The 21,048-nt window shown below is 38.2% G+C and overlaps 1 protein-coding gene across 1 annotated transcript; it reads right to left on the bottom strand.

Annotated features, from left to right (window-relative positions):
• Positions 1 to 14,669: 14,669 nt before the first annotated feature.
• Positions 14,670 to 19,726, bottom strand: has1 (hyaluronan synthase 1). Its single transcript, XM_077527425.1, has 5 exons — positions 19,694 to 19,726; positions 18,252 to 18,942; positions 16,975 to 17,200; positions 16,762 to 16,894; positions 14,670 to 15,490 (listed from the first exon to the last, which is right to left on the bottom strand). Exons 2-5 carry the CDS (start codon positions 18,927 to 18,929, stop codon positions 14,815 to 14,817), a joined length of 1,713 nt encoding a protein of 570 aa, XP_077383551.1. The 5' UTR covers positions 18,930 to 18,942; positions 19,694 to 19,726; the 3' UTR covers positions 14,670 to 14,814.
• Between the last annotated feature and the right edge of the window lie 1,322 nt (positions 19,727 to 21,048).

Below are 21,048 nucleotides of genomic sequence, written 5' to 3'. Positions count from 1 at the left end.
GTTTCTTTTGCTCTTAGTTTGTTTACTTAAATGACCAACAAATCAAAAGTTCAATTATGTAATTAATGATGATAATTTATAGTGCTTGGGTTTGTCCACCCTGCCCTACTTGCTCACATTACATAAGCAGTGTGAGCATGTGTGTTTATCATTAGCGATTACAAAAGTCTAATTTCAAATTTCTACTTTTTAAAGTACACATAAATGGCGCATTACATCATTATATTTAGTGTGTGTGTTGATGTTTTGTTTCTGTGTTTGTGCCGAAAGATCGATGATCTGACACCTGTTGTTGCGTGGGCGTTTCTTCTTCCGTTTTCACCCATTCCGACCGCGTTTGTGTGTCTTTTTTTTTACGTGCCTGCCTATGAGTGTGCATGAGAGTACATTATTTCAAAGGAATTATTGCCCTATGCCTCAATCTACGCCGTCATTAAGTCCCACGCCCATCGACCTCTCACCACCAACTCACATAAACACACATAAACACACGCACATACATAGAGTTGAGTGCACCAAGGTTGGAACATTACAAGCATGGGTGCTTCCCACACCCCGTGCCCTCTGTCTCTGTAATGTCTTACTGGAACCGCCACTGTGTCCTTTTTTTTTTTTTTTTTCTTGACACATCGCAAACATTCTCACACTTTTTTCTAAACATACAGTATGAAGAGCTTTTTTTCCAAAATGGTGATAATGCCATTTAAAAAAAAACAAAAAAAAACAACAAGATCTTAGCGTTCCCTTCTATTGTGTATTATCTGCGCTATCAACGTAATGTGTCAAGTAGGTTGAACCATTAACTTGACAAATGAAAGAAAATTTGGCATTCGGGTGGCAGCGAATGGATTCCAGCAGTGGGGGTGTTACAGGTCGAGTCCTTTTAGTTCTTTAATTTTCTCCAAACGCTGCCTCAACTTCGCCTTTAACGCGTCATCATATCGCCACCCTCTGTTCTCATTTACCCAGTCCAATTTTTTTTTTATCTTACAAGAAAGTTATGAGTTCATAAAAGCACTTAAGAGTGTGGCGTTATTACATCATGAGGTGAAAAATCATTACATTACGTAAACGTGCTAACGTTATCCATACATATGAGGTGTGTCAGAAAATTTCCAGGACTGGTGTCACGAAAGATTTACTGCTATGACTTTTTCCATTCAATGTCATTTAGGTGATCAACCAGCGAGTCTACAAAAAAGATCCTGCGGATTCGTGACTGGACGACTCGTCTTGGACTTCGTCGTGACAACGCGCCTTCAGCATCCCACAGTTCCTGGCCGAGAAGAACAGGGGCGACCTTCCTTCTCACCTGACTTTGCTCTATGTTGGATTACTTAATTACAAAAGGGTGCACTTGTAATTCATAATTTGGATTTGAAATATTTATTTGGTGGCAAATCCCAGAACTTGTCTGACATATTTTGCACATAATCAGGACAACCACTAAGGAAAATGTGCCCAAAATGCACTGCATTTTGGTCAAAAACTCAATAAGTTGATATATCCTCCTGACTACCAGCAATTCAAATTTGTCCTCTGTAGTGGACCTTTTTAAACTTGACTGTCTCCCACCCAGTGCATACGATTGAATTAACTCCTTTTTGTGCTCTATAGAGGACATTCAGAGCTTTCCAATGTGTAGGGGTGGGGCTTTGCTACCTTTGACTGCATCACAAAAGAAAATGGCTTCACTCAGTGCAAGCACTTTTTAGGGAAGAGGAAAATTAAGTGTATAACACTTTTTATTGAACAAATTTAGGCTTTAAATGTTGTTAGCATGTGTTCTATAAGACTCTTAAGAACACATTATAGTATTTTTTGAATTATTTTAACTGTATTTGAGCCTAGCATTTAAGTTTTAAAAAATGTCCTCTGTATTGGACACATCATAGCTTATAATTATTATTATTTATTTTTTTTTCAAAAATTTCTTTTGCAGTATTCCAGTTCACAAAGATCGGGGAATATCAAAATAAACATTGGATTGGACTTTTTTTTTTTTTTTTTCCTGGTAGTCAGGAGGATATTGCAGGAAATCTATCGCATGATTGTCATTTTAAAAAGAAAATCCGGAAACAATGAATAATAAAAATGTACTTTAAACTGAAGTTTTCAAGTTTGTGGAATAGGAATGAAGCAGCAAAATCCATCAGTTTCATCCCGGGGCGGCCATTTTGCCACTTGCTGTCGACTGAAAATGACATCACAGTAGCTTAGGGCTCAGGTAACGACCAATCGTGGCTCAGTTGGCGAATGTCACATGACCAAACTCGGAAAACAGGTGAATATTAATCAGAATGATGTGTTTAGACTAGAAGGGCTGCATATACTATATTGTAATTTTTTAAAAATCAACCACATTGTTGGGGAATTTGTCATTCATCAAGGACAAAATCTTCCAAATAAATATTTGTACATTTTGGTCTGGATATTTATTTATTTATTTTATTTTATTTTTTCCCAGACAAATCTGAATGTATTCATTCTGAATGATGCATTTAAATGTCCTGCTGTAATCAAGTGACATGGCTACTAAAGGAGCTTCTGTTAAGCAGCTGAGACATACAGGGAGAAAAAAAAAATAGAAAACAATGTTTGAAAGTAAGTAAGAAAGGGGCGGCATATTTTTACTTTTCATGGTCCAGGATATTAAGAAAGCTCAAGCATAAACTAACCACCCGTGATGATGTGATTATGTACTTGGCAGGTCAGCACAATAAATCATCAAGATATGGGTCACTGTCAAATGAAAGGCATGTATCTCTTTTTTTTTTTTTCAGTAAGAGCAAATCAGTTACTGTAAAGAAAAAGCACAATATCAAAATTGCTGAAATGGTCCCCTAACATGATGGACAAAGTAGCTTGATAGTTGATTCTTTTATGCTGCGATTGACCTGTGCCGTTAAAAGGAGTGCCTCTATGTTTAAAGGTCAATATTCATTTAACCACATCAGTTCATACCTTATATTTGTTAAACTTACCGTATATTATGAGTTGGCAGAATTTTATATTCTTATTAAAAATATAACAGATTTATTTTGTTTACTCATTATTATTTCCACTTTGTACACTTTTCGTTCTGTTTTCTTTTTTCTTTATTTTAAATTAAAAATAATAATTTTAATTAAAATTATAAATAAAATTTTTGAAAAAAAAAAAAAATATATATATATATATATATATATATATATATATATATATATATATATATATATATATATATGGTATATAACACTTGGTATTGATCATATGAGTTCTGATTTACATACATTTCATTTCATCGATTTTATGTAGGCCTACATGCAGTAATATATGCAGCATATTGTAGTAGTGGTTAGCTTGTGTGCTTCACAGTCAAGAGGTTTGGGGTTTAAATCTTGGTTCTATCGTGTATCTGTGTGGAGTTGGCATGTTGTTTGTGTATGTATTTTTCAGGTACTGTAGTTTGACTTCTGAACCCAACGTGTACCTTGATTTTCACCCAAAGTCAGCTGGAATGGACCCCTTCATGGCCTACGTCACGATGACGTCACGTTGTTTACTGGACAGCAAAAACAACCGCTGGAGGCAACGAAGTGCAGCTAGAAGTAAACATCGCTGGTTGTCTGTTTATTCTACTCTATTTTTTATCAGTTTACTCACATATTAACTCAAATGGCCGTTTTCCACGTCCTTTCCAACGTGAACTTTCTGTGAAAATATGCTGACCGGTGTTAGAACCACACGCCACTGAGGTGTTTTTGCTTCCAGCTAAGCCCCGCCCTTTAAATTGCGTCACATTGTTGACAAACTTTGAAGGGGTCTATCGGCTCCAAGTCGTGTGTCCAATGATGTACAGTAGTTTCACAATAAAATGGCTCTTACATACAAGATGTTTGCTCCTGTAATTATAAACCATTAAAAAAAAATTAGCAGCACCAACTAGGAAATAAAAGATACATTAACCAGAAAGCGATAGCGGATTTATTGTGTTTTCAACAGGGACACTGTACAAAAAATTTTTTTTTTTAAATAAACAAGAAGCAACAACAATAGGTCACAGTAAAAATTAGAGCTAACTAATATAAACCAAGAAACAAACAAAAAAGTATGGACACTTGATAATATCAAAGAAAGGTCAAACGCAAACAATTTAGTCACAGCGAATGGGCCACAGGTGGAGACAATCACCATTTTAAGGAAACACGAGGACAGGAAGTAAAGCTTCTGAAACTCCAAAATAAAAGTAGCCATGACAACATTCAAGACACAACCAAAAACTAACAACACAATTGACATGGCATGACATACATTTGGTTATATTAACCAAAATACATAAGCTTTAGCACTTTTGTCACATACATAACTTTATTTGAATTCTCCAAATTGTTCAACTGTATGCAAATGTGCCATCCCAGCAATTGCTACTATTATTTTTTTAAAGCACTTTGAACGAGTAATGTTACTGTCACGGTTTCACTTATTATGTTTAATTTATTAAACGCTGGGCTTTTTAGTAGCGAAACCCTGCCAAGAATGTGCTCTTTCGTGCCTTGGTTGTTGGTGCAGCACCAAGCAGTGTGAGCGTGAGCGGGCTGCGCGAGCCTTTAAAAAGGAGTAGTAAATTTCTAAATATAGTCAGACATGACTCAACTCCTCGACGTGACGTTTCACCGACACGGTGCTTGGACTTTTTCCACTGGTTTTCTCCGTCGCCAACGGCAACCGCAGATGCACTGTGTGGCATCCAAGCAGGAAGTGTCATCATCAACATCTGAATGTGCTTTGGTCTTCTCCACTCTTATTGATATTAGGACAGGGTGTGAACTCCAAGACGTTCAAGAAAACTTGACAAAAAAAAAAAGTTGTTGACGCAGCCATAACTCCTTTTATTTGAGATTTTTCTGTACGAGCGGGGCGGAGAGGGCCATTTCACGTGTGTCCGAGAAAGCAACCACGGCCCACTTCGTTTGTTTTGTTTCAAACGGCCCTGCGTCTGTCATTATTGTAAACGTTATGCTCTTGACGTCATGTTTTTATATTCACAATTCCTTTGGTCGTCTTGCACGGCAACTAAATTGTTACATGGTTACTGTGTTTTTAAGAAGGAACCTTTTAATCGGGAATATTGTGACAGAAGTCCTTGTGTCATGCTGTTGTGTTCAACCTCCGCCCTCATGGCGGTGTCCTCATGAGAACTCGTTTGCAAAATCAGGCCCTGGATTGCGTATGAATCGACACTTGAAAAGAGTCAGTTGTGTGACACTGCAAATAATCTATTCCAGGGTCAAACTGTTTACAAAGAAGTTCTGTTCCTATGGCGATGACATAACTCCGATTTATATATATATAAGCGAAAATGTTTTTAATCACCGATATTAAAGTGGAAGTCAACCCAAAACATTTTTTTGACAATATGCCAATATATATGGAATATAAATATATTTGTATCCCTCTGAGGCAGCAGCTATTTTGCCACCTATTGTTATCATTAAGCTTTGATAACACAGCAGTAAAGTTATAAAAAAAATAAAAATAAAAAAAATTAAAAATATTTTGATGACAAATTCTTGAAAGGCATTAAAATAAAACATGAAAAACAGTTTGGCGGTAAGTGTGAGCGCCTACTTGTGCCATGTGACTATACACAATAGTATACAACTTTGAAAAATGATCACCATTTATAAGTTTCAAAAATGGGAAACAAATCAACGCTCAGGGAGAAATATGCCAAAATGCCTTTTTTGAAACTCGACTTTGTGGGTAAAACACTGTAAAGTCATAAAATGTGTCTTTTCTTGTCAGTTATTTTTATTTTAAAGCTTTTTCACAGATTTTTCAGTCGTTCAAAAAAATGTTTTTGGAGATTCAAAACAATTTTTCAGTCATACAAAAATATTTTCGGAGATTCAAACCCTTATTACGAGGTTTCAAGTATTGGCAGGATTCTGATTCCATATGTGACAAACAGTGCTGCCAACTCCCCAAAGGAATGTAGCTATTGGCTGATCGTGAAATGATGTCATTGCCTAATTTGCATACACAGAAAAATGGGGATTGATATTTACTTGAAAAAGTCTAGTAAAAGTTAATGCGCTCAGAAATTCTAAGTAAATTTCTAATGTGAAAAAACTTTACTAATTTTTTTTTTTCCAAGTAAATATCGATCACCATTTTTTTCAGTGCACATGGAAATTTGCATTTGCATTAACTACCCAAAAACAATAGATTACTTGTGTGATTGATTAGTGGCTGGCACATCTGCCTCGCGGTTGACAGGTTCTCTGTTCGGACCTGAGCTCAGCCCCTCCTGAGTTACAGGACCACCCTGTGCTGATTTTCACCAGTTCTGGCTTCCTCCCACATGCCAAAAATATGCAAGTTCAGTGAAGACCACAGGTGTGAAGATGAGTGTGAATGGGACAACAGTGATGGCAAGCACTACATTAGAGAATATGTATGGGTGGACTATTTTTGTAGAGTCAGTTTTCCTTGCAAGTTGAACGTTGCCCATACAGTAAATCTGATATTACATTTTCCCTTTTCAGTGAGGGCCAATTTGGTGTGTAGAGAGACAGACAAACAGTATTTTGGCAGCTGCTTAAGCAGTTACAATTGGTGTAAAAGGGAGAGGGGGGTCGGTGCAAAGTAATGGTGGTACAAAATTTCAAAAGAAAAACTAATATAGGAGGAAAAAGCTGGAAGCTTGTTAGCATCCGCTGCCCCCCCACCCCTTACCTGTTCCGGAGACAGTTATCAGGTCCAGACAGCCTTTTTATTTCTTTCTCTGCTCTCAGTATGAAAATACCACGATCAGAGTGACCAAAATTATCACTCTTATCAGTATTATCATGATATTTCCAAAAGAAATGTAAACATAAAAGTTAAAGGTAAGACATTTTTTTTTAAATGCAAAACATATAAATTCAGAAACCCTTTGCACTTAAGAATTGTAAAGTTTGGGTGGTGTACAATTTTGCGGGGAGAGTACACAAATGATTCAAAATATTTGATGGTTTGCCCTCTGCAACGTGATCCTCCCCTCCTGCATTCTCTACATACAGGGTAATTATCTAGACTTAACTTTCCATCTGCTATCTCATTAAGAAAACAGAATACGCCCACACTTTGCTCATGTCCGAGGTGAGAAAATAGCGCCGTCATCCGAGTTTTTTTTTTTTTTTTGCTGTCTAAGTCTCATCACGTTTGACATTTTGAACATTTCTGGTCTTCCTTCACTTTGAGAATAGCTAAAATGGTGCGTAGCTTTGTCGATTAACTTTTGGTTGAAATGCGAATGAACCCAACCCAAGATGTCAAAACTTAAACTTAAGTTGTTGGAATGTGATATCTATCAGTCCTTATTTACTAACAAAACCAAAAAAAATATTCAGCAAGGACAAGCTGCGCCTCAGTCAGGTCCACTTATCAAGCCAGCTAATGGTGTACGCGCTAACTCGCAACAACCATTCACATCAGTTAGCGTTAGCAGCTAGTGGCTAACAGCTGAGCTAGCTGCCTTGGCTAGTCACCCAAATCTGCGCTCTTAGCTGTGTTGCTAACAGCCTGGCGTAGTTGCAGTTTCTACCAATCCATTTTTAACAAACAAACAGTGTTTATTTATTTATCTATTTATTTATTTATTTATTTATCTATTTATTTATTTATTTACGTAATATTTGCAAGCTTTATTGAATGCGTACCACGGTTATTTTACTTAACTATAACGAATGAAAAAAAAAAAAAAACTAAAATTCAAAAAACAATTTTATTAACGAAATAAAATAATAACAAAAATGCTTTTTAAAAATCGCAAACTAACTGAAACTACATTTTATGTTTACAAAACTAACTAAGACTAACTATAATTACAGCAAAAAAAAAATGTCCTTCATTTTTGTCTTTGGTAATTAATTTAATGCATGAGCCTCTGGGGATGATTTTAAATGTAATTTTAAGTAGATTTATTTAAGGACGTTTGAAAGTGTGTCAGACAGAAATGACATCATCTATCAGCAGCCAATAGAAAAGCACCTTCAGATGACGTCGCTCCCCTGGCTTTTTTTTTAATATTGCGCGCAAGTAATACACATTTAAAAGAAAAACTAAAACTAATACTGAAACGAACTCAAACTAAACTAAATCTAAGCATGTATTAAATAACTAAAACTAATAAACTAATAAAATTAACAAAACCACCCTGAAAACTAATTAACACATTCACTGCCAGCCCAGCAAAAATGCATTATTTGACGTCTTTTTCCGTCAATGGCAGTCAATGAGGTAAGATGAGATGTAACCAAAATTGACGGATTTTTAAGCATAATTTGCCTTAAAAAAAAGAAAAAAGGAAAAAAGGATGCTGCAATATAATCACAAAATATATTGGCACATTGTGTTTAACACATTCACTGCCAGCCCAGCAAAAATGCATTATTTGACGTCTTTTTCCGTCAATGGCAGTCAATGAGTTAATGAAAACTAGTTAATTGCAGCCCTCATTTCCGTTATTTTCTAAAGGTAACATTTTTTATAAATCCAAACAAATGAAGTTGAAACAGCTTTGTGGAATGGATTGATTTGAAAGTAGGTCCACTCTACTTGTTTTTGCACAAGTGTCAGTCTCTGACACTTGCAGTGCCCATATCAGAAGTGCACTTTGCCCCATCTGTTGCACTGGTAGCAGTTTGTTGTTTCCCCTATTTTATGTATTACCGCAGTTGTATGGAAAAGCTGACGACTTCTCACTAAATCAGTCACAGACGCAATTAACCCCTGAATAACTGCATGCAAAAAAGTCCATACTCGTGCTTATACATACTGAATCAGTCCAGTCATGCAGGCCAGCCAAAACGCTTCCTCCTTCTTGACGTCAGCGAGGGAGGAAAGCCCAGACAGGGTGGGGGAGGACAGGCTAATTGAAAACAGCCTCAAAGGGAAGCGATGCCGGCCTTTCGCCAGAACTCTCATTGAACGCACTATATCACGGATGAGTCACGCCAACGCGAGCCTTAAGGAAATGCAGAAACTTTTACTCATACGACAAAATGTTCTCTTTTGCCAAACTACAGCTGCTTTGACAACCACCAGGGATGGTGAATCACCGACTTGTCCGGATGAAAACGTGAGGTTTTTCGCAAAGGCTGTGCTCTAGTCGACGTTGGCTCTGACCTCATCTCACATCCGGATCGCTTTTGATCTGCTGCGGTTCTATATCGCCAACCTTTATTGTACAAAGAACCAACGAAAACTACACATGCGTCACTGTCACATTGCACTACAAATTTGGCATTTCTCCCGGCCAATCTAAAGCAAAGTATATAAAGTATTTTTACACACATTTATCGACACTGCAGAAAATGAAGCTCTATGAGATTTGGAGGCTCCACATATTTTGTACTGTATTTTTTGTTGAACCACAAAAACATGTAGTGATTGTCAGGGGAAAAGTGAAATGCCAAAAAAGAACAAAACAGGTAATAATATGGTGAAAGTAAGGATTTTTTTTTTTTTTTTTTAAGAGAGACTGTTGGCATTGATTGATACATTTGTTGATGATTTGCTTTCATACCACAGTTACTAATAAAATTATATAAAGTCACACTATATAGTAGGGGTGTGAATTGCCTAGTACCTGACGATTCGATTCGTATCACGATTCACAGGTCACGATTCGATTCGATACCGATTAATCCCGATACGAATTTATAAGTCGATTGTTGCGATTTTTTTCATTCAAATTTAGAAAATACTAATCAGTAAGCTTGTAGAGTGTAAGATTTATATGAAAATGTATTATTTATTTATGTTATAGAGGTTGTAATCTGTTTCATGTTTGAACAGCATTAAAATAAAATATTAAGGCTTAATGTTCCGTTCATATAACATTCTTCCATGCTCAAGGTGTGAATCTTAAAAAATAAAATAAAATAAAAAAATCGATTCAGCCGATTATTGAATCGATTCGAGAATCGCGCGATGTAGTATCGCGATATATCGCCGAATCGATTTTTTTTTAACACCCCTACTATATAGCAACATGCCCAAAATCATAGCCTTTTTATTTGATCATTTATGACTGAAACATTTTTTTAATTAGTACATTAACACCCTACATATTCATAATAGCAACTCCTGCAAACCTCTGGCCAATAGTGGTCAAATTCAGGTTGGAATTTCCCGCCCTCTGTCTGCGGCTGTGACATCTTTTGCATGTTGTGCATGTGAAGAAGGGAAAATGCAATTAGCTCATTCAATTCCCAAAACGTATAAATACGTTTTTAATACTTTGTACTGCACTCCCAAAAACATATAAATATGTTTTTATGCTAAAGCATACAAAAGGCTTTGATGCCGCTTCTGACCTGAAGAGGTCACTTAAAGCAATGATAATTATTACAAAAAAACACACCCAGCAGGTGGCAGTAGAGTATAAGAGATCAGCCAGGGCCATGTTGCAACAAGCTCTTTTTGCCAGTATTTTCAAAAGCTTTGTGAATAATGATGAAACTTGGCTATATTCTGATGCTAATTGCTGCAAAACGGAAACATATATAAATACACTTTTTTTCCTGATGAAAGAAGAGACTCATCTTTTTTTTGGTAGGTTTCTTTTTTTTATTATTATTATTATTTTTTTTATAGCAATAGAACACAATCTTCTTTGAGCCTTGCAAAAACAGTCGAAATCCAGTAAAACAGCTGGGAGCGAAGGACGTTGCTTCAGTCAAAATGACTGGGAGTGAAGGAGTTTAAAAAAAAAATTAGAAAGAAAACAATTAAAAAAAAAAAAAAGGAAAATGCAGTTTCATGCAGTCGTGATTCGGAATTCAATTTTCTGCATTCAGTAGCTTCAAGTATTACTATAAAACACAATATTGGTCCAACTTGGCAGCCTTTCTTTAGAGTACAGTGTGAATAGGAACATTTTTCAGCAAATTGTTTTTGCTTATATAATCATATTTTTCTTTTAAAATGCAATGGCACCCATAAAGGCACATGCAAAGGCCAAATTCCATAACATTCGTCAAACACACCATTTATCACATCCACACCTAGAGTCACAAATGTACAGATCCATCAAACTTACAGCATACACATAAACATGAGTGACATGAAGACACTTGAGTGTGGAACAAAACTTCATTTATATGGTCAAAAGCCACATCAATGTTTGCGGAATTGGTAACACCTTAGTTGTATTGTCATTGATGTATTTGGAAGAGTGAGTCAATGGTGAAATTAAAATATTATTATTAAATGCACCACGCTTTCAAGCTTTGCAGGCTCAGATGTTCATTGTTTGCACTTAGAACAAAATCACACCGCGACATTGACGTCCTATGATAGATGCTCCTTTCAATCAATTTTGTTCGACGTAAATGAATAATCGCATTTCAGGGAATTCAGCACGCCTAGATATTCCCACATAAAGAAAATATTCGGTGCTCTTGTAAGTGATAAAGACCATTAGCTGCATACAGTAGGACTATAATACAGCCAAATTGCTCTTGATGACTCCTTCACTCAAATCAAATTTTTCAAAAACATTTCCTGCGTAGAGGTAAACGCCCGCGATAAGCCATTTACAGCTGGCGCACGCCTAAGCAACACAAGCTTTATCTTAACAAACACAATAAACGCATGGGCTGTTGAGTTGTCACCCTCTTAAAATAAAGTTTAATTGATGCCCCCTAACCCCCACACCCCCCCACTCCAAATCATAAAATACAGACCTAAAAACTACTCAAAAATGTTATTGTACTAAAACTCCTAATTTGACTAACAAGATTGAAAGTAACAATAGTGAGTTTTTAGCATAGTGTTAGCATATACTTGCTAATGCTATGCTAGCGGCATGCTAACACAAAGCACATTACCGTGATTAAACAAATATGTGTATTTCTAAAAGTAACAAAAAACAAAATTAGGTAGTAAGGACTGTGCTGAGATTTTAACCCAGCCCCATACTTCTCAAGACCTGCAGAGGATTTGAAGAGGTACACCCTGGCCTGCTACGAATCCATGACCTCGGAACTGTGAGGCAATCACCGTACTGCCATTAAACTGAATTATTAATTGTTGGCGGTGGTGTTTTAAATAAACAACATATATTGAGGATAAGGAGTATGTGTGAAATCTAAAACAATTATAAATAATTTAAATTATTATTATATTTCTGCAATTGGCTGGCAACCAGTTCAGGGTGTACCCCGTCTGCTGCCCGAAGCCAGCTGGGATAGGCTCCAGCACCCCCCTTGTGAGGAGCAAGGGGTTAAGAAGATGGATGGATTATAGTTCATTCTAATTTTAGTTTCCTGGGGACAGGCAACAAATGATTCCCAGTTCATTTTATCTCAGATTTACTGTATTTTTTATTTTTTTTTAATGGCGCTGATTATGTCGAATGGCTTGTTCTGGGGAAATCGGCTGGTAGCCAAACTCGTGCACGTTAACCCACTTTATTTGTTTATGTTGATTGCATCTATCTAAATATACGGTAGCATTGCCTCTTGTAATTGGTCCTGCCTTTGTGATTGCACTAGTTAGTCCACAACCTTATCTGTTTTGTTGTTCATCATTTGATAGCAATTTCTGTGGAAGAATGATTGCTTTGTTAATAAGATAAGTGGCTAAAATGGAAAAATACCATCAGCAGGGGCAGAGCTACTCACTGGCCACACCCACATGTAGCGATCAAACTGTTTGTTCAAATTGTTCACGTATGCCCTATTTGGTCTATCTGGCAAGCAAAGAAGTTTTATTTTTTCGCATTTATTTATAAAAACGTATCGCTAATGTTGTCCCATGTCTGACTTTTTGTCTATCTGCTGTGCATCTATAGTTTATTGAATTAAGATATATTTACTTTTTAAAAGTGCATCAAGTCTTGTCGTGCTAGCTAGCTAGCTAGCTACATTACTGTACTGTTAGTGTTACTGTTAAAATGTCTGACCTTTTGTCTATCTGCTGTGCATCTAGTTTGTTGAATTAAGATATATTTACTTTTTAAAAGTGCATCAAGTCTTGTCTTGCTAGCTAGCTAGCTAGCTAGCTACAGTACTGTACTGTTAGTGTTACTGTTAAAATGTCTGACTTTTTGTCTATCTGCTGTGCGTTTATTGAATTAAGATATATTTACTTTCTAAAAGTGCATCAAGTCTTGTCTTGCTAGCTAGCTAGCTAGCTAGCTACATTACTGTACTGTTAGTGTTACTGTTAAAATTTCAGTCATATATTGGCACCTACACTAAACTATCTTAATGCTCTTATAATTTCCAGTATAATAATATACTGGAAAATAAAATACAGTACATTAATAAACTAACAGTAAATTACTTAAATGTTACAGCAAATGTTTCTAAATGCTTTGGTGTGTGATTTTGAAAGGGGAAGTCAACCTCGAAATTTTCTTCACAATAGTATGTTCTATGCCACTAGTTGTGAGAATCCTGTTTCTAACCTTTATTATTATTATTATTATTATTATTATTATTATTATTATTATTATTATTATTATTATTATTATTATTAAAGCCTTTTATTCTCCCCACTGTAGAAATTTCACTTAGTCTAGTCTAAACATGGTATTGTGATCGATATTTCAATTCAGAAACAGGTGAGCCGTGATTGGTCTTTACCTGAGCACTGAACAACTGCGATGTCGACATCAAGTGACAAAATGGCTGCCCCCTGAAATGGCAAAAATGGACGCATTTCGCTGCTTAACTCATATTGTACAAATGCAATTATGTAAATACTGTGCTTAGACTAGTGGAACTGTGTAGAATATATTACTGTAAAATCATTTTGGGGGTTCCGCTTGAAGTGAATCGAAAGACAACAAGTTAAAATTTAGAAAAATATTTATTTGTTCACATTGATTCTTCACATGACTACATGAAGCCATTGCAAATCCTGTTATTTTGTTACCACGTACTGTAATACAAAAGTGCTCATACATTCATGCTTCACACTTGTGAGTGGACATAGATACTGCAACATCATTTTGATACATTACAGCTTTACCTCGGTTGTAATCGTTTGATGTTTCTTGGAATGGCAATCATCGTTGAAGTGAAGTCTCAATGTAGGCATGTAAATTGTTTTATTTCACGCAGTCGGAGGTGGTGCGCATCTGATACATGCTTCCTTGAACAAATAGCAAAAAAAATAAATAAAACGATGTTGGTCCCACAGAACGTGGGAGTGGTCTCTTATCAGGAACTCAATGTTTTGGCTCAGAAGTTTCCATGAAGGTCTCCGGGAGCCAAGTGGACTCCCTTATTCTCACATCACAAATCCCACGATTTTGACAAAGGGGATTCCAAAGTAAGAGTCCTTTGAAACATACATGCATACACACATATGCCGCCGACACGTGTATTTTCAAGTGTGCAACCCTGCAGAAAAGCATCCTCAGAACTCCAGTGCAACAACAAAAGTGGTAAAAAGTGGTTTTGTTTTTACAGCTATTCACATATGTACAACCACATATTTCTTATAAATATTTTCACAATACACACAATACCCAGGATCCTGTTTGTACAGCATTTCTATAATCTTTTGATATAAGGAATGTGTCTCTCTTATGTAAGTGCATAGGATAGGCCAAAAGCCCTCAGTACAGTTTCCCTTCAATGTGCAACAGCATGCAGTTGCCAAAGTATTTTTTTTTCCTCTCACTAATTAATACTTCATTCATTCTGTTGGTTGGTTTAGCAGCTGCATGAAAGCCCTTTGTTGTCCTGAGATTGGAGACTAAATAAATTAATTTAAAATAGCAGACGTATAATAAATTAACTCGCAGGGACGCGACTGGTCGCTGCGGCCCTACACATTCAACGTGTAATTTTTGGCACGTTGCCGACATGACCTGCGGAACCACACCCAGTATAAAACCATCATAATCAGCCAGTAACACAAGTAGACCAAGCAGCCAAAGATAAGAAACTCCGTTTCCATTTTCTTGGCTTCGGTAAACCAGTCCTCTTGACTCTCTCTGTAGATTGTGTAACCCAGTCCTGATAATAAAATGGCCGCCCACACCGACAGGGGCAGCAGGGGCATGTAGTTCCCCACAATCTTACGCCGACCCGACGTCCCCCAGCTGCTCTTGTTCATGGTGAGGATGGCGAAGTACTTGGCCGGCAGCAGGCTGGTCATGTATAACGCCGAGTAGAGGGACATGAACACCATCACCACGTCCTTGCGCAGGATGCAGGCATACGCCGCTTTCACCAGCCCGATCAGCTGGATGCAGCACAGCACCCACAGGATATCCCACAGGGTGCCCGTCCAGAACAGCTGGATGATGGTGGCCGTGACGAAGAAGGGGAAGACCCCCGAGACGATGGACTCGTAGGTCATCCACAGGTTGTGCTTGTGCCACCACATGGCGTTGAAGAGCCACTCGCGGAAGTAGGACTTTGTCCAGCGGGTCTGCTGGTTGAGCCAGCGCAGGAACTGAGCCGGCGTCTCCGTGTAGCATTTGGAGCAAGAAGTGTATCTGGAAAGGGAAAAGATCAGTGGATAGTCCGCATTAGTTGACTTACAAGATGCCCAACTTGAGTTTTTGGCAGTGGTTATTTTGCTGTGTCCGCAAACTCTCCAGCTAGCATTATTTTGCCGTGAATGGCTCTGATTGGTCAATCGCTGGAGCGAGGAATTCTTGGCCTGCCGTAAATGGGTTATTTTACTGTGATTGCTTATAGACATTTACAAGCGTACATGTATAACACAAATGTAGGTCGCAATGTGTACGCTGTCTAGTCGAGATGGACACGCCTCGCTAGCAATTAGCTTAGCAGTTAGCACAGCAAAGACATGTAACTTGGTTGATACAAAACAGCTTATTTCCTTTGCTGAGCTTCTGCAATGTAAAATTGTCATTGAGACTTGTGTTTAAGAAATTCCTTAAGCCATGATTTTTATCTCATTGTCATGAATAAATTACCTAGTAAATGAAATGTAGTATTGTAGGCTAATGTCGATAGTAGCTCATTTTCAGTGACAAAACAAATTAAAAACTTTGTAAAAGGGACAGAAGGAGATGCAGTAGGCAGGCTAATCACGGTAAAATAGCCGATATACGGCAGGCCAAAAATTCCTTGCTCTGGTGGTTGACCAGTTAGAGCCGTTCACGACAAACTAATGCTAGCAAAAGAATTGACGATCACAGCAAAATAGCTACTGCCTAATTTTTTTCCATTTTTTTTGTTCAATTGTTTGTGCTTTATGTTGCAAACCAAAATCAGAATTACAAGCAAGCTTCAGGTATGCCGCAAACTCGAATTAAGCAAACACAAAAAAAAGAAGTTCAACCTTCGCCGATGCACTTTCAACAATTTAGTGATTGAGACAGTCAAACACTCAAAGGAGAATTGAGAAGATGCTAACACTGAATTTGTGGAAAATGGCGCTGAGGTCCAGGTCCAGAAAGTAAAACCCTGACACAGTTTGGCTTTAGCCACAGGAGCTTCTACTCAGCCGACAAATAAACAATCTCGGCAGAATGCCATGCACCCCAGGTTTCCTAATCAAACAGCCCAGTTTGCCTATTGGTCACAAATGACGTGCCACAAATAATGAGCATCAAGCAGGTGAGCTGACTCAGATAAGGTAGTCACGCAATCCAGTGTCTCTATGTCCAACATTTTATTTCAGCTATAAAGTTTTATATTGAATCACAAATCAATGTGGAGCACAGATTGCAGTTTGATGGAATCATCAGTAAGAGAGGGCAACGACGATGGTACAATTCTTCAAAAAGTTGCTTACTTTGTGGCGTATCCCATGCTCAGCATCCGATTGGTAAGATGTCTGTCATCTCCAAAAGTGCAGTGAGTCCCCAAAAACTTCTGATTGTACCAAGATTCCAGAAATGCCTGAAGGAGATCATTCCTGTAGAGCCCTAAATCCAGAAGAGTGACAAGTCTATATTTACGGCTACAGAATTTAATAACATCAGTCACGCTCCAGAAACAAACATACCCAAGGGTCCGCTTATGCAGGAGACGCAGTTGAAGAAGGACTGACAAGACCGCTCTATGTTGAACGCCATCCAGTAACGAAGACTGCTCATGAAGCTGATGTACGAGTCTTTCATGTTGAGGATCATCACGTCCCCGCCGACTGCACCGTACTTGGTGTTACTCTCCAGCACCTTGCACAGCTCCACTGTGGCCAGGGAGTCCAACTTGGTGTCCGAGTCGCATACCTGAACAAGCGAAGGCCAAACCATTGATGCATTATGCCTGTGATCATTCTTATATGCTCTGTTTGGATGTCTTTCTGCTCTGTGTGCATTCATTAAACTATCAGTTTTTTTAAGGTTAATGATTAGTGTAACATCTTTGCTCACTTTCATTAGCTTGTCTATGACATTTGACAATATATGTTAGCATAAAGCTAGCAGGTTTACTGTAGACAAAATTACAGGCATCTAACTTAACTACTTGTACGCTCATTGTCCTCACTTCAGCAGTTGTACTGGTAGCGCACAGATGTCAGCTAACGCTAATTTTGCCTCATTAGTAGCATGTTGTCTAAATTCAACACTCGCAATCTACCACGATGCGTGTCATTCAAACCGTATCCCACTGAGGCGAACGTTTGTGTTTGCGAAGCTAGAAAACGCTGATTTCTCCTCAGGATTCATTCAACATCCCAATGTTAGCTCAAAGTTCGCCAAGCTAACGTCTGGCTAATGATTAGCAAAGGTTACAACGTTGACGTTGGTTATCGAAACCCGACAAGAACTCAACATTTCACTAGCAAACGTTTGCCCCCTTCAGTGGGATACGGGCTCAATGTATAACGTCATTAATAACTTGAACCTTGACCTCAGCTAGCTTATACCAATTAGCTCATCTCTACATAGACATAACACCAGCTATAAAGACGTTTTGACTCGGGGAGAGTGAGTTTTTAAAACTACCAGCTCAAATGTTGTGTGCTATGGCCTAAATATACTCAAAATGTTAATAAAGTCAAAGGATTTATCCTATTGGTTTGCCAAGGTTGTCCTACTCCTTGAGGACAAAGAGCATACAGTACATGGACCTTACGCTAGATATCAAGAACAGCTTGCCATGAAGCCGTTGGAGCATTTGTCGGTATCCAACTGTTGCACTGAATTGTCATTAGCTTTGCAATTTATGAGGACAAAGAGCGTACTAGACCATAAACTTCAAGATGGATTATCAAGGATGTTGAATAACTGCCCAACACACTAAGAGGAACCTGAACTACAGAAGAAATCGACTAACCTGGATGTAGTCGACTGAAGATCCGAGGGCCTTAAAGGCCGTGTACATCACCTCCCGCTTGCCCCCCCACTTCTGCATGATGCACACACATCTCTTGGTCTGAATCAAGTGCTCCACTTCTTTTCGCTGGGGGTCATCGCCGATGAAATAGAGGGTGACAGCACCGGTCTGCTCGTCCAGGTGCATCTTATTGGGGTCCCACGTGTGGTAGTTGTTGTCCCACACGTAACACGCGGGGTCCTGGTCGGCGAACACCTCCATGAACATCTCCATCATGTAACGGTCGTCTTGGCTGTTCCCGTCCACCACCATGACGACGCGTAGCAGCTCAGATGGGTACTCGAGGGCCCGGACGGAGTTGAGGCACTCTCTGAGGTAGACGGGGTCCTCCTGGTAGGCCGAGATGGTGAAGCCGATGGTCTTGGTGAAGGTACACGGTTTCTTGCGGCCCTTCATCTGCCGCTGCTCGATGAAGGCGAAGAGGCTCTGGACCAGCACGTGGAGCGAAAGCAGGAGGCCGTAAAAGCCGAAGGAGATGATTCCGTACATGGAGGTGGCCAGCTGGAAACCTGCCACGTAGGCCCATACCATCACACCAAGGACCACCAGCGCGAAGAGGAACGTGAAGATGGCTCGGAGTATTGAGCCCAGCTTCTTGAGGAGAGGTTTCAGTTCCATTGTGTGTCTTCACCTACAAGGAAGACCACACACAGGACAAAGATGGACGGTCAGTGCACCTGCTCAACTGTGGTATGAAGAAGATAATCCAAGTCAGTGAATGGTTTTATGAGGACTTGTTAAAAAAAAAAAAAGTACAGTCTGCCACGCCTACTACAAGTGTGTGCTGTGCTCATTTGAAATCATGACAAAGGACAGAAATCAGAATTTCAATTGTCAATTTGCTACTGGTTGATTTTCATCCAATGTCAGGGTTGTATTTGCTATATATTTAAAAAAAAAAAAAAAAAAAAAAAAAGGAAAAATTCCACATGGAAGCTAATTCAAATATGACTACTTGTACAATAAAGTAATTATGTATGCCTAGAATGAACAGAGGACTAAAAATGCAATGTTGTCTAGAATTATTAGATATTAGATATTTACCTGAAATTAAACTTTGAATAATAATTAATAATTATATATATATATATATATATATATATATATATATATATATATATATATATATATATATATATATATACTGTACATAATTATTATTATTATAATTAATAAAAATTTGAAAAACAATAATAATGATAATAATAATAATAATAATAATAATAATAATAATAATAATAATAATATTAATAATAATAATGATTTAAAGTGCAATTCTTTTCGAAAATAAAATAGCTGTTTTCTGACGAAATGGTTCCAAATCCTATAATAATAAAAAAGTACATCAAAATGTGAAGTGATCCGTTGGGATCGAGCTGTACCTGGCGTTGCGCTCGCGACGCATCCACTCTCGCGTTGCTCCTGTGTGGTGAGCTGTTGTGAAGCCTTTGACTTTATAAGCTCCCGACTTGGATGTGGAAAGCCATGTGCGCGCCGGCCCGCGAGTTGAGTGATGATCGAGCGGCGCCCCCGCTGAGTCAGCCGTGCGTCAGTGCGACTGTGCAAGGCGGTGGTCCCCTTGGCTGCAAGAGCGCGCCCTACACACTTCTTTGTTGTCCTGAGTTTTTTTTTTTTTTTTTTTCTACTCAAGCATCACCATCATGTCTGCCCTCCCCTGATTCCACAAAGGAAAATACCTCTCTGGTGTTGGAACAGTTGTTGCTGGTCTTTTTGTATCTTGAACGTTCCCAGCCAACCTGGCAAGACCTTTAGCACCCCTCTCCTCCCTCCGCTCACCCCCCCCTCCCCCCTCCTCAGGCATGCGGCATACCTGGTAAAAAAAAAAAAAAAAAAAACAACAAAAAAAACCCTTTGAAGTTTGATTTTCATTCATACATTCCTTTTCAAGACATTTCAATCACATCAACCTTCAAAGTTAGCGCCCCTAGTGCACTGTTTTCCTATCCAAATTCGATGTCGCCCTCTGCTGGCCATTTCCTCACACTGCCAAAATAAATAAAAACGTCAATCTTTTTTTTTTCTTTCCCTTTCGCCAGAGATGATAATAAATAGACTATGTACACAAAAGTATACTAAATGTGAATAAAGTCTTGTCAATGTCAATATTTTAACTGAGGTATGTGACACGAAAAAGTCACCTTAAAATACTTTGAAAGAGTACAAGTAGAGTACGAATAATAAGATTACAAAGATTACTCTGGTAAAAACGCGATGATAGGGCCAAAAAAAGACGCAGAAAACTGTATTTCCGTGAATGACGTAAGCTGTGTCAGCTCATTGGCCGCGCCGGCGAGTTTGACCCCGTGCGTGCGTGACGTCATACGATCAAAGGGTCGTCTTCACTCTTCACAGTTGAAGCTGAATGTCGTCGCTCCTTTTTTAATTTTTGCGGCGTCTACATTCTGCCCATGCAGCCCATCCATTTTCTTAACCGCTTGTTCCTCACAAGGGTCGCCGGGGTGCTGGAGCCTATCCCAGCTGGCTTCGGGCAGTAGGCGGGGTACACCCTGAACTGGTTGCCAGCCATTATAATAATAATAATAATAATAATAATAATAATAATTATTATTATTATTATTATTATTATTATTATTATTATTATTATTATTATTATTATTATTATTTAGAAATATATATTAATTTGAGGAGATTTGTGCCTCTATTAAGCCATTTTTTTCTGTTCTTAATTGAATTAAACTGTCATAATAAAAATAAG

The sequence above is a fragment of the Festucalex cinctus genome, chromosome 7 (genome assembly GCF_051991245.1).
Source record: "Festucalex cinctus isolate MCC-2025b chromosome 7, RoL_Fcin_1.0, whole genome shotgun sequence".
Classification (NCBI taxonomy): domain Eukaryota; kingdom Metazoa; phylum Chordata; class Actinopteri; order Syngnathiformes; family Syngnathidae; genus Festucalex; species Festucalex cinctus.
This window is presented reverse-complemented; position numbering and strand designations above follow the sequence as displayed.